The sequence below is a fragment of the Lonchura striata genome, chromosome 5, assembly GCF_050655825.1.
Source record: "Lonchura striata isolate lonStrDom1 chromosome 5, ASM5065582v1, whole genome shotgun sequence".
In the NCBI taxonomy this organism is placed as follows: Eukaryota; Metazoa; Chordata; class Aves; order Passeriformes; family Estrildidae; genus Lonchura; species Lonchura striata.
In genome coordinates, this window is record NC_140707.1 from 59,839,034 (window position 1) to 59,853,070 (window position 14,037).

At 39.8% G+C, this 14,037-nt stretch overlaps 1 protein-coding gene across 2 annotated transcripts in view; it reads left to right on the forward strand.

Annotated features, from left to right (window-relative positions):
- Window positions 1–14,037, forward strand: part of C5H14orf132 (chromosome 5 C14orf132 homolog) — a 40,986-nt gene extending 26,949 nt beyond the window's left edge. For both annotated transcript variants that reach the window (XM_021549666.3, XM_077783970.2), the window contains exon 2: window positions 6,046–14,037. In XM_021549666.3, coding sequence (XP_021405341.2) covers window positions 6,046–6,270 — 225 coding nt within the window. In that variant the 3' untranslated portion in view covers window positions 6,271–14,037. The remainder of the gene's footprint in view (window positions 1–6,045) is intronic.

The following is a 14,037-nucleotide window of genomic DNA, read 5'->3' on the forward strand; positions in this document are numbered from 1 at the left end:
CTGATTCAGCAGGGGAACTTTCCACAGAGAGGTGCTGCAGCCTGCACAGGACCTGTGCTCATAAAAGCAGTAGCTTAGGGCCAGCTGATCTAGCTGAGCTCAATTCCTCGTGGGAATACCTCAGTTAAGGGCAACCACTTCCTACAGCCAAAAGCAAAACTCAGAGTTGAAGTGTCTGCTGCAGCATCTGGGAACATCTTGGGCTATTCCTTCCTAAACATCTAGACATCTGTTGATCAAGGCAGATCTTAGGGTGTGTGATTCAACAGCAAGGCTCAAACCTCTAGCATCTGAGAAACTGTTGGTATGGAACAACTTTGAACAGTGCTATCAACTAAAAGGACAAAGACATTGTATCTAGCCTAGCATTAAACAGAAAGCAGTGGAAGAAGTAATGCACGAGTCCTAGGAATAGAATGGATTGGAAGAAAAGCAGAGATTTATAAAATTGAAAGTTTTTAACAAGATTAAAATAACAGGTGAAATCCTGATGCCTCCGTGTTGGAGTGAAAATCTTCCATTGCCACTAGTAGGGTGAATATTTTGACAACTGTATTTTCAAAAAAAGCAGCTATTTTTTCTAATCTTGTCAACCTAAGACTGTGATTTCAGGTGAAGAAGGAATCTGAATCAATTAAAATGAGAATTTGAAGCTAACTGCATAAAACATTTTCATGGATCTTCCTCTTCAGAATTAGACATATTTAATTAAATTAAGGAGGATTGCCTTAGGTAGTAGTTAATTTTCTGTGTGGGTTTAATGTGTTCAAAAGAATCCACTTGCAGTGAACATAGAACAAGTCCTGACCATCACTGTGCACCCAGTCTGCATTCTAAACAGTAGGGAATATTCTGGCAAACTGAACAGAAGAACTTGAATCTCCAGATGTTACCTGCAAATCAATACTAGCCAATAGGACATCTTCATTTACAGTGTGTGCTTTAGATAAGAAGAATATATATGCATCTTTCTGTGAGACACAAGAATTACTGTGGGCAGAATATTGGTCATGTCAGGTATCTCTTTAGTAAAAAACATTTATTTTAAAAGAGCTTAATTAAGATGTTGTTATGATGAATTTGTGGACCCATACATTGCTCCTGTCTTTGGCAACTATGTTAGACTAATTTATGACTGCAGGTGGAATGTTTTTCAGACGCAAATATGCACTGCAGTGGTCACATGCTACCAGGGCAGAAGGAAATAATAATTTCACTTTATGTATTCAAATCATACCATCTTGTAAAAATATGATATCTAGAATTTACAAAAAAAAAAAAGAAACACTGGAAAGTTAGATATTCTGAAGCAGCAACATGGATTTTACAAATCAACACCTGAGCTGTGGTGGCATTTCACCTGTTAGCATCCCATTCCTGGAGTGATGCTTGGGGAGACCAGGGCAAGATACAGCAGAGCTGTTAAAGCTGCTGCTGCGGCTTCTTAGTTTCTCACTAGAAGATTCAGCTATGCCTTCAAATATTTATGCCAAACCTGGGTTCCCAACAAGGTAGCAGCAGCCAAGTGTCACAATTCTCTAGCTGACTATAAAAAATGTCAGACACCCAATTCTCAAAGAAATGGAGCAATGTTATTGCTAAGGGATGGATTTTATATGATGCTGCTTAAGAATGCTGTCATAGTATCGGTGACTGGTTCCTGACATGCTGTTTTTCATTCCTGTGAATCAATTTGGTTATAAAATAGGATTTTTCTGCTAACTAGAAAGTGTATCACAGAACTGCTCAAGGGCCTGCTCTCCCCATGACCCCAAAACATGCCAGTGGGAGGTATTCGGCACCGTGTGTGTTCTCATTACCACTTGACATTTTGCTGTTTGGTTTTCTGCCTGTTGCTATTTAATGATTTCAATTCTTTCTTTGCCAGTCCCAGAAGCCATTTAGCAAGCAATGTACTATTAGTGCTACTTAACAATGTCAACACAGTCACTAGGAAAGGAGTTTCATTTCCAAACAGTGTGCTACAGCATTACCCCTCGCCATCTGCTCCTGTCCTGTCCCTCACTGTCCTGTGTCCCAGTTAACCCTTTGCCCTGGCCTCCTCATCCAGTGCACTTGAGGAGGGTGGCTGCCTTGCCTGAACTAGAAATACTCTCTGAGGCTAAAACAGACTGCAGGTCAGTGTGATGGCTGTGACATAGGTAAAGGTTTTGGATGATGTAAATGGGTATATATTTGCTTTGCAGAGGCACAGGCAGAAAAACAGAGCAGTCACAGAGAGCATTGCAGGTTTCTATCCTTGGCCTACTCTTAATCACAAGCATTTCACAACTCCCAGTGGTGCAGGTCTGGAGGTCTCACAGTCTTTAATGTAAAATCTCAAATAAGACTGCAGCGGGAAGATACCGTACCTTAAAGGAGAACGAAGACATCAAGACTGAGGATAAGATTCATTTCACTGAATTTATTCTACCAAAAATATAGATTGCTGTTGATACTAATCATCCCTCTCTCTCGTGGAGAGATGGCATATCTCCCAAGGATGATTTACGTGACTCTAATCACTGGGCAACCCTACCTGTCAAGTGGCACCAAGGGCCAGATTGAGAAGGATGCTCAGCTTCAGATGAGCTCAGATAGAATCTGGACAAATTCATGGTAGCAAGATTCTTTGCAAGTTATTAAATCCATAGCAATATTGTCTAGCTTATGAACTTCCTAAGCTGAAAGCAGTCAGAAGCTGTGAGTTATTAAGGCATAGTATCAGACATGTTTCTCCTGTTGTGCTGTTACTGTCCTAAGCATCTGTGTATGGCCACTGTTGGAGCTAACACCCAAGGGAGATGGACTTTCTCTCGGACACCATATGGCCGTTCCTTGTGCTCTTATGTGAGGCTGCTGCAGCAGTGAAAAGGGGGAATGCACATTTAGCAGGAGATTGTTTTTGCAAATGGGAAATTGGCAGGAAGTTTTATTTCCAGATCTGTGGTGAAGTGCTACTGACCTACAAACAGAAAAAATGGAAGTCAGTCTTACAGAAAGAGCTTGTGCCAGGTGCTGAATGTCAGTGCTTTACACCAGGTCACCCCAAGCCTTTCAGAGATTCAGATGAGCTGTTTCACCATGTGCTCCCCTCAGATGGTGCAGACAGCTTGTTTGAGCCTTAGACAGTACAAGGAGATTCAGATTTGACATAATTTGCAGCATGCTGTGTAGCTGTGCTGTACATACATGGATGCTCCCTGGCTTTGTGACAGCACCAGGGGAACTAACAGGGTGGAAGCTTGTCATTTCAAATAACTCATTGAGAGCACAGGATGTGTGACCCAAAACCCAGGTATCAGTCACCAGAACAGTGCTTATGACCTCCCACTGTATTGGGAGGTACATGTGTGTGTACCTCTATACTTGGGATGACTCAGTTGAAAGATTTTGCAGAATTGACTGTTCTAAATTCTGATCGCCTTAAAATCAACTTGAATTGATTTGCTAAGGAGACAAGCACCTCTGGTTGAGCATTTTGCTGCCGGTATGGTAAATGTATTCCTGTCACTTGGAGCAGAGATGTTTAATTAGAGTCTCTGTAGCTGTTACATGGCATCATCACTGCATAAATACACTTCTGTTTGAAGTCAGAACTGCCTTTTATGGCAATCTCTACATAAAAAGACATCTTGATTAAACTGAGAAATGCTTTCCTTATCAAATACAAATACATAAAAAAAGGCTGGTGGAACTGGACTTAGAACATCAAGCTGAGCTTTTGAAATGGAAGCTTTTGCTCTCTTTTAAACTACACTGTGTTGAAATTGCCAGCAAAAATCTGTGATGCAGGGAGAACATATCCAACTTTACTTTTGCAATTTTCTGCTTGATTTCTTATAAACTGCTTTTGTCTAATCATATCTGATATCAAAGATAATTTTATTTAATGTGGATTAGGTAGCATGACATATCCACTGTAGTCTTTCATCATTCTCTGTTTAATTTTGAATGTGACATGATATTTTCTAGTACAGATGAAATTTGTTCAGCAGTCAGCTTTGAAAAAGAGCCTGTCTTTTATATCTCTGTAAAACGTTATGCATGACAAGCAAAAAAAATGGCTTCATTCTCAGACTTCTCAAAGTCTTTGGTATTGTCTATAGCTTACAGCCAGTGTAGAGAGGAGAGATGGTTTATCCTCACATGCTCTCCATTTCAGCAGCCTCCATAGCACAGCTGCACATAGCCAGAATGGGTGTAGTTTGATTCCAAAGGGAGAGGTTACTGAGAGAATCAAAATGTGATTCAGGACATGAAGGACAGGGTGCTAAAAGAGGTGATTTTTCAGCCCAGTGGGTATTTGACAGGGCAATTTAGGGCTGAAGGTATAGCAGCCTTCTGTGATATGGCTGAAGGAAGGCCAGGCTTGTTCCTCTGTTATTCATAGGCTGTGGTGACTTCAGCAGTAGTGCTGAAGTTAGACTAGAAGAGAATCCTATTGAGTAAGGTGAAAAATTCTACTGAAACCCCAAAGGCACTTACTAATCGGATGTAAAACAGGAGATTGTGTCTAAAGGTTGGAGGATGATAGCAGCAGTATGGAAACCAGGGAGGAAAGGTTGGCTGGTGTTGCAGTGAGGGTGTTTCTTAAGGACAATATTCCCAGATGTTTTTCAGCTTTCCCTGAAGCCATGGACTCCTACCAGGTCTGAAAGGGGGATGTAGGTAGGATGCACTGATGTCATTGCTCAAGACCAAACCAATCATCAATGCCATGATGGAATTTTGGCAGAGAGATTTAGAGATATGACTTTGTTTGGGTGTTTTTTTATCCACTAAATCCATGGGTTTGGTCTACCTATGTACTACAGTCCTCACAGAGTTTGGTTACAGAGTACTGCAGAGACTTGGACTTTACCATACCGTCACTGCTCATGTTTTTTTACAGGATATTCAGAAACCTGTGTCCTGATTATTTATAGATACGTGAAATAGATCTTCTGCAGCATTTTCTGAAACAGTGTCCTGTACTTACATGAGACTAGGAGCTTGCATTGAGTAAGGGGAGACTCTTACAACTCTGCATTTCCAAACATACAAGGGACAAGGATGCAAGCAAAAAGCTTTTGTGTGAGCCTTTTTTAGTTGTAAATGGTCTTCGTACTGCAGTAGGTATCCTACTCTTGCCTCAATGAGGAATCTATTCATTTGCAGAAGGATGTAATTTTATACCACGATGTAGAGTTCTTGAACCCTGAAGAATACGTGTTCTGATCTAGGATGAAGTTGGGAAGGAAATTGGAACATGTAAAAGAATATAGTTAAACAGTTTCTTCTTCCTTTATCTTTTGCATAGTGTATCAAGTAACTGTTATCTTATCCAGAACATTTTCTGGTACTGCTGAAAAATCCACTAAGAGCACCAAAGAAACTTTGTCCTTCCCAGTAGAAGAAGTCTGGTGTGGGAAAACTTTTAGAAATCTGCTATCTACTGCATTGTGATGGAGTCTTTCAAAATCCAATTTGAAGTTTTCCATTGTATTGATTTATAAATCCTGGATTGTTGCCATGGTGTGTTTTGCAAGTGAAGTTAGTGCACTGAGTACACTCCACCTCTTTTACAGTAAGAACTCTTTACATGATCTTTATGTAAACCAAGAGTTTGCTTCTGAGTGATGCATAAGAGGAGAACAAATTCTGTGCATCAGATGCCCACTGTGCTTGTGCAATATCTTGCAGTGACATGATACCTTTGCTGGTAGACACAAAACAATCCTGTTGCTATCAACTCAAATTCTGCTTTGTGAGTGCTTTGTGTATATGGGTATCTCTTCTAAATGTATATGATTACTTACACTGACTCAAAGCCTGCATGCTAGCTCTTCTGTATATTGCATGTATTATATGTAGGTTTTCTTCCAATAATACTGATTCCAACAGAAATGGTAGAAATGTGATATTCCAGACAGATTAGCACCATGAACATGAAATCTCAGTAATTTTGCAATTAGCTAATGGTTAGTCTTTAATAATGACTTTGAGACAATGCAAAAACAGATATTAGCTTTCAGTCTGATTCTGCTGTGTTTTTCTTCACAGCTTCCTGTTATGGGAGGAGCCTTTATGGACTCACCCAACGAGGACTTTAGTACAGAGTACTCCCTGTTTAACTCATCAGCCAACGTGCATGCAGCTTCTTCCATGCAGAATCCACCAGAAGAGACATCCCGTTCTTCAAATGATGCCATTTTGTTATGGATTGCAATAATAGCAACAATTGGAAATATTGTGGTTGTGGGAGTGGTGTATGCCTTCACCTTCTAGGATGACTGTCACTACAAACACTGGAAGAAAGGAAACCTTCAACAGTATTTGTCATGTGTATGTATGTATGTATGTATGTATGTGTGTATATATACATGTATATCTATATAAATACATATAACTAGAGACTTTGTTGATTAAGTCATGGAAATTAAATGCAAGTTAATCATCTTAAGTCTTGATGGCAGAAAGTTTGGATGCAAGTCGTGTGGAGTGAGAGCTTTATTTGAGATCAGAGCCAATACCAGTTTTATATAGAAATGTAATAAAAGAGAGATCAACTTGGGTATAGTAAATACAGAGAGATATTTATATAGAAAGTGCTTATTTTTTACTGTAGATTTTTCTAGCAGCTCTTCTGCAGTTTGTCAGCTTCTTTTTTTTTTGTGCATTTTTTACTGTGGTATAACATTATATGAAATTGTTTTCTGGACATCTTAATTTCCTTGATGGATCAAGTGGTTGGCATTGGCTTGGTTCTGATGAAGTCCAAGTTCATCATGTGTGGGTCTTCAGCATGTCTGTGGACTCCTGGGCTCTATTCAAAATCACCAGTCTCACAGCCATGACAGGCAGATGAAGGCTGCCTTCCAGTTTCAGTAACTGGACCTGGTAATCAATAAATTTATGCTGAACCTGCCTGCTGTTCAGGAGGAGGCACAGCTATTGCTGCTCTGCAAACCCTCTGAATTTCAGGGGAGAAAATGATGAACAGAGTAGCAGCACAATTTCCCATTTCTGTCTAAAGGTATTAGATTGCAGTGGTTTGTGTATGCATCCCTTCCAGGAAACAAAAGCCTAATACCACACTTCTCATCCCATTGGACTGCAATCCAGATTTCTTACAACAGCTGTGTGCTTTCGTAAGGTTATTAATTTACTGAAAGAATGATGGGAAAACTGTAAAGCCTAATTAATAATGAATATGTCTATGAGAAGGATAAAATTAAAAGAAAGGTTCTGTGCTTATGCAGGGGTGAATTCAAGAGTCAGGTATGTCCTAGGGTAGAAACAACACAAGGGTACTAAGTGTCAGATGTGCTCATATCTCAGTATTAATATAACTCTGGGTTCTGGTGAGGGTCTTGGAAGAGTTTTTTTGGGTTTTTTTTGTTGGGTTTTTTTTTTTTTTTATATCTGGCTTTAGATAATGACTCTGATTATCCTTTGGATTTGTTCCACTGAGAGGCAACATTTTTACTGCATTTCTTCCACAGGCAGTTCATTTTCAAGAGCTGTATCTTTTCAAGACAAGCTGTAGCCTTCCTTGCTTGAGAGATTGTAAAATCTTGAGAGAAAAAAAAAAATCACCACTGCTGGAAATCTTCCTTCATCCCTGTAAAAATTAAGCAACAATACATAAAATGTATGCACTTTGAGAGCAGAAGACAAATTCTTCTTCTGTGTCTGCATGTACTGTCTGGGTTTTCTGTCTCATGTAGCTAATACCCTAATTCCAGAAAGCCTTGTCTGCAGGAACAGAGACTATTTTTGACACTTGCCTGCCACTGAGCTTGAGGCTGGGCTATGAGCTGCTGAATGTATAGAGAGGTTTGGATTTTCAACTTTTCTCTTTAAACCCATTTTCCTGCAGGGCTGGTGGACAGTTACTTGTATCAAAGCAGCATGCACCAAATCAGTATTTATAACCACTCAGCAGTCACTGTGTATATTTTTTCTCTCTCTATGAACTGTCCTTTAAAGCTAGGAAAGATGCAATCAGAGCTAGCAGTGGGAGAAAATAAATTAGGCTATTTTGAGGCTGAGAAAAACAATTATGAGCTTCTCATTATGTGTGTTGTTATTTCCTTGTTTGGAGGCAGGATTTTGTGAAGATGGTTGAAGACAGATAAGACCTGTACTGGGAAAAAGTTTGAGAAGTCCAGTTCTGGAAGATCAGAGGGAAAGAAAGCAAATACTGTCCAATAAAATAACTGTAGTCTTAAGGATGATAGAAAAAATACGATTTTAATTTCCTAAAATAGCTATTAATTCCTTCATAGTCACAGGACAATGAAAAACAGAGAAGCTGTTTAAAAGGTCTACCTTCTTTGTTTTTGCACCCCTCTTTCTTCTTGCTAAGCAGAAGGGAAGCTGTTGGAAAGCTGCAGAGAAGTTTCCAATGAAAAACTGTGCAGGACAAGGTCTGCTCTGTAGGATCCATCAAAATATTGCTTAATGTACTTTACCCAACCATTTTCTGATATTCTGTTGCCTTTGGAATCATATCAGTTACTGATGGACTTGTCTTCATTGTTCCTGCAGGCTATCTAGTTAGGCCAGATCCTGCAATCATTTTTGCATAAAGAGCAAAATATTTCCACCATGACTAAAGCCAGTTTGACACAATGGTACTTTCCCAGTGGGATTATTCTGCTGCCTAATGAATTTGCCAGTGGAGTTCTTTGCTTAAATTTCCTAGAATATTAATCTTAGTGCAATTAGCAATGTTTTCTTCTCTCTCCCAGAGCATTGGACTAAACTCTTCAACCATGAAGAAAAGCATTAGAATGGGAACAGAGCAAAAAAAACCCACTATTCTGCTAGTGAAACTAAGTGACAATTTTGTGTTGCTTTTCCCAAAGAAAATGCCCTACTTTGAAGTGAAACTGATAGTAATAGCAGGAGTGTTGGAAAACAATGAGTTCCATCTCCTGCATTCCAGATCATTATCATACATATTTTCATCGTTAGAGGCTGTGTTGTCAAGAAGGGCCAGACAAAACTTTAATTTAAGTAATTGGCTTGACAGGGTGACATGGCAAGTTGGGTGCAAGCAGCAAGTGCATTTCTTGCCTCGTAGTTACACTGCACACTAACTGTATAGCTTCTCTGTTGGAAGAAGAAGTTAGTTCTAGGATGCAGGTACAAGGATACTGCACATGAGTGTCTGTGTGAAATATTGTCAGGTGTATTGAAGATCCCTAAATTGCAGTGGCCAGAGCTGGTTCAAGCTCTGCTCTACTTTGTTAGTGACAATATGCACATTGTATTTCTGGATGTTGTGTTCTGGCTTCCTCTACTACAACCACTTCTCTCTTCTGAGAGATTAGTGAAGGTTTAAATTAAATCATTGAAAAAGGGGACTAATTCATCATTAAATTCAGAGAAGCTGCAGAGGGGAATGGAGCAGAGGCTGAGTGGTGGATGTTTCACAGGTATGGTTCCTCTTGAACTCTCAACACAGCTTGACTTGGAGCACTGTAGCTTCTCTGTTCCTTGGAGCCAGGCAGCTGGATAATTGATGTCACTTACTGAGGAATGATGAGGAAGCCAAGCTTAAACACATTCCCCAGAGCTGTTTTCTAAAGCCTTTCTTTAAAAGAAGAGGGTTCTGTGCTTTGCTGAGCACTTAGTGTATGAGCTTGAGAAAAGGCTTCCACTTGACCAGTGCTTCAATTAAAAATGTCTAGCACAGATAGCAGTTAGAAAATCCTGACTGCAGTTCATTCTGTGGGAGATAAAGCAAACCACTTTCTATATGCTCTGCCTCTAGAGGTGTTTTACCTCCAGTTCTTGTGCAACCTCATCATTCAAACACAAGAAGCAACTTGCCCTGAAAAGTTTTCAATGAGACAAGGGAGACAAACTGGGGTGCCCTAATAATTCCCTTTTAGCCACGGCTGCTAGGGATCTATGGCACCATACCAAATAATAAAACTCCCTCTAAAGAATTTTTTTCCTCAAAGCATCCAGCTGCTCAACACAGCAGCTGTGCAGCCACCACAGCAAAGAGACTAAAGGCTGAAAAATTATTCAGGTGTGTGCAACGGCACATTAGAAAGGAGAACTGTGTGTGCAAACCTTCTAGAGCTATTCCTGTTGTATTTTTATCTGCAAGGAGGAGTCTGTGTTTGCCCACAGCATTAACAACCTGTGTTTCTGTGTCAACACACTTGCAAAGCCGGAAAACCAATTTTGAAACGGATGCAACAATAGTAGCAGAGAGACTCATCTGCTACAAATAATGTATTTAGCCTTTCAGTGGGCAGATGAGGTCATAGATATCTCAGAAGTAATGCGATCTCTGCTCCAAAATCCTCACTGGCAATAGGACTTGAGTACAGTCAGCATCCCACCAAGAGTGAATAGAAGCACTCAGCCATTATTGTCTTACCCTGTCCACCCATTTGAACATAAAAGAAAAATATACACCTTTGTGTCTGGGGCCAAATGAAAATAGGAGCCTCTAGTCTATGAGTCGTTAGGTATTTTGCCTATTATTAAAAGCTTTTATTTTGCTATTCTCAAGCAAATCCAGTTATTAATATCCTTTTCACATTTTTCTGCAAGCTGCTCATAGTTATTAATTTTGTTCAACACTGTCCATTTACCCAGGGTAATTTGACCAAGTTTCCTGTGGATAATCACAGAGTAGAATCTGGAAATTTGCTCTTTTTAAATGTGATTTCCATTTGAGGTAAATAGACTAAAGATCAGAATCCCAGATCAAAATGCATCTGTGCTTTTGGAGCACTCGGAGCTCTGGAGAATTGGATTTCATGTGATTAACGTGCAGGAAGGAAAGGGCAGCAAGGTCCCTGGTGGTAATGTCAGCCATGAGGTTCTGACAGGCAGAGCTGAGTGTTCATTAACTGCTGCTGTGTCCCTCTGAGCCCTGCTGGCTCCCTGGCTGACTGTGAGCTGAACCACCAGGTACAGCACGTCCCTCCTCCCCTCACAGCCTGCTAATCCTCGGGGAAACAAGCACATTTGTTCTATTTACAGAAGAGCCAGGGATCAATATTCTATTAGCTGTATTGCTCCTGGTATATTGTTCAGTCACCATACGGTCAAAATAGGTGCCTAAACAATTAACAAGAACAATACATGCATTTAACATGCATTTAGCCCTTTACCCCTTGTCAGGGAGCATCCTAAAGCAGTCAATACATCCTGAGCCTTAAAGTCCCCTACTGCCTTTAATCTGACACTAACTTTTTGTGTTTCCTCATACAACCCATCTTTGCCTTTTACCTCATCTTTTCAGCACAAAACAGGGAAAATGAAATCACTATGCTCTTCTCTGGACATGTAGGGAACTCCTAACAGCTATGGACCAGCCATGTCCAATTTTAGTTTGTGGTTCTTCAGGCATAAAGAGGGAAGAAAGTGTCCAATTACCTACATAAGCAGTTCCAGGGAAATATTTACCTTTGCAGGACAAAATGCATGACAAATTTTATCTCATTCTGGCCTGTCCCAGAAACAACTGAAACAACATGGCCAAATCTACTTTTGCTGGTTTGGAAATTACACCAACACAGCCATGAACTGGAAAAGAAAATCCTGATAACACAAACATGTCACAATCATCTCAAGGACGTCTCTGAAGGCAGTTTTGCCTGAGTGACATAGGCAGACTTTAGCTGTTGGTAGCAAGGCAAGTGCCCTTTTGTGTGAGCACAAATAGTCTCCCTCTCTTTGAGAATTCCTGAGAACATTGTGCCACCCATTCTATCTTTCCCAGGCTACTATTTTCAGTTGTAGAAAATGCTCTAAAACATTCCTGTGTTAGAATACATGTAAGATTTACCTCCCAAAGCTCTGCTTAGTCTTCCTGCAAAAGCAAAAACCACCCTATTTTCTTAAGCAAGGAATGTTAATGAGTCAAGTATAATCTGTACAGTAGCATCGTTTCATTTTAATCTTCAGTTTTCTGCCAGTAGGTCTCAAAGGAGATTTTACTATTATCCAGACTTTAAAGATGCTGAGAACAGGAGCAAGCAAGAGAATCACACATCTCCAAAGTCACTTCCTAATCCTTTAGGCTGTATCATTCCTCATTCCTTCCCATATTACCCTGATATGCACTCACATCCATCTCTTTAAACTCATTGTCACCATCACATTGTCTCTATGACTTCATTTTAGTTCTCTCCTTGTCTTTGCTGTATTCTCTTCATTCTTTGGTATCAGAGCATGTGAGCATTTGGAAGCCACAAGTGTTCTTCAGCCCTTTGTAGCCAGCTCCTGGCTGACCTCTGAGAGTAAGGTTAGTGATCAGAAAGGACATTCCACAGTGAGGGCAAAGAACAGTGACATAAAGCCTCTTCTTGGGAGAAAATCTTAATTGTTATCTACCTTATAAAATCAGATAGTGTTTCCCCTAAGCAGAAGAGCAAGATGTGGCTGTGGAGTTTGGTAACTGTGTTGTCACTTTACATACAATGCAAAGTTACTTTTCAAAAATTCAAACTTTGTAAATACACTGCACTGTTCTGCAGCCAGCACTTACTGACCCAAAGTCCTCTGATTTTTTAGCAGATCATAATCAGTGGTAATGCTCTTGGGGTAAAGTGAGGGCAGCAGGAGTGGGCCCTAAGGAGAATAGAAAAGCTCCATGTGATTTACTGTGGGGTCAGGGCCATTAAAGAGCAGCCTATTCTGTAAAGAAAAACAGCCACAATGTGCTAAACTACTTAAAATCTAATCACACCTGCAGTTCTCAGATGCACAGCCAAGCTGCTATAGCCAGACTGAGCATTTAGAAATCCCGTTGTACCCAAAGGAAAGTGCATTCTTCTGCCAGAACTGAGGGAGCTATGCAGCCTTGTGTTCTGGGAGCTTCCTGAGCTGCAGCCATTACGGTGATATCGCATTTCCTGAGGAGTTCACCCCCACTGATGAACAAATAAGACTGAACTGATTCAGGTCTAAGCCTAAAACTCGTCTCTGCTGCTGCCTGCTTAAGGATGATTGAAGTTCCCGAGCCTGCACGCTGCTCTATCCAGAGGGACCTTTGCCTCTGCCTGGAGTCAACTGCATTAATAACATTTCTTCTATACTGCCATCTGCTTCATTGGATCTCTTTGCAGGACTAGCTGTGGGTTGCTGGGGTTTTATTTTAAATGTAAAGATGTCTGTAATTTCCTAATCAAAAGCAAGAAAGAAAGCAGAATGATGTATTTTTTTAAATGAGAAGGTAATAAAACCAAGTCTGAATATTTTGATAGATGTGCTGGAAGGTTATATAATGTAGCAAACAGTTGCACTATTTTTATGTAGTATGAGTACCTAACCTGAGAAATATTTGTTCTTTCTCTAAGTCCTCTTCCAGTTCTAAAGTTCAGAAGTTTAGGAGTGGAGTACAAAGTCTCAGTGAAATGTGAAGCTTATGTAAATAAATCTGGTAGTTAGCTTTGTGAGGTAGCCTATTACATTTGGGTTTTTTTCAGTTATCTCAAATACTGCCTAATTATTTGGGGCTTTTTCCCCCCCCCCAAAAAAAAAAAGCTAAATAGCGACACTTTTGAAAGCATCTGTTCTTCATGCAAAATCACAGTTATATGGAAATTATATTCTTCAGTTCATGTAAAGCAGCTTTACAGGGGCCCTTTAGTATGCACTGTTACTTTTTCTTAATAATCCTTGATTATTTAATTCTCTCTGCTTTCTCTCTGCTACGCTGTTTTGTAGACTATGAGGCTTGCAGGGATTCTCTGTATTGTTTTTGTAATACATGGGTTGGTTTCTAGGAAAACCTTTAATGTTGTAGTCATTGTTCTTGGATCGTGGAGCTCTATTTGTAAAGAGAAAAACAATTTTAAAAATGCCCTCTGTTTTTTCCAAGTTTAGTGTAATTAGAAAGTTTAGTTAAGAGAAATGTATTCTTTTAAGCTCCTGTTATGTTATTTTCCAGTTATTGACTGCTTTCACTATATGTGTACTTAGTACTGGTTGATTCCTTTACTATGGTGAAAATGATAAGTTTTGTTAATATCAGATGGAAATTGTGGTTTTGGATAAAGTTCTTCAAATTGATAA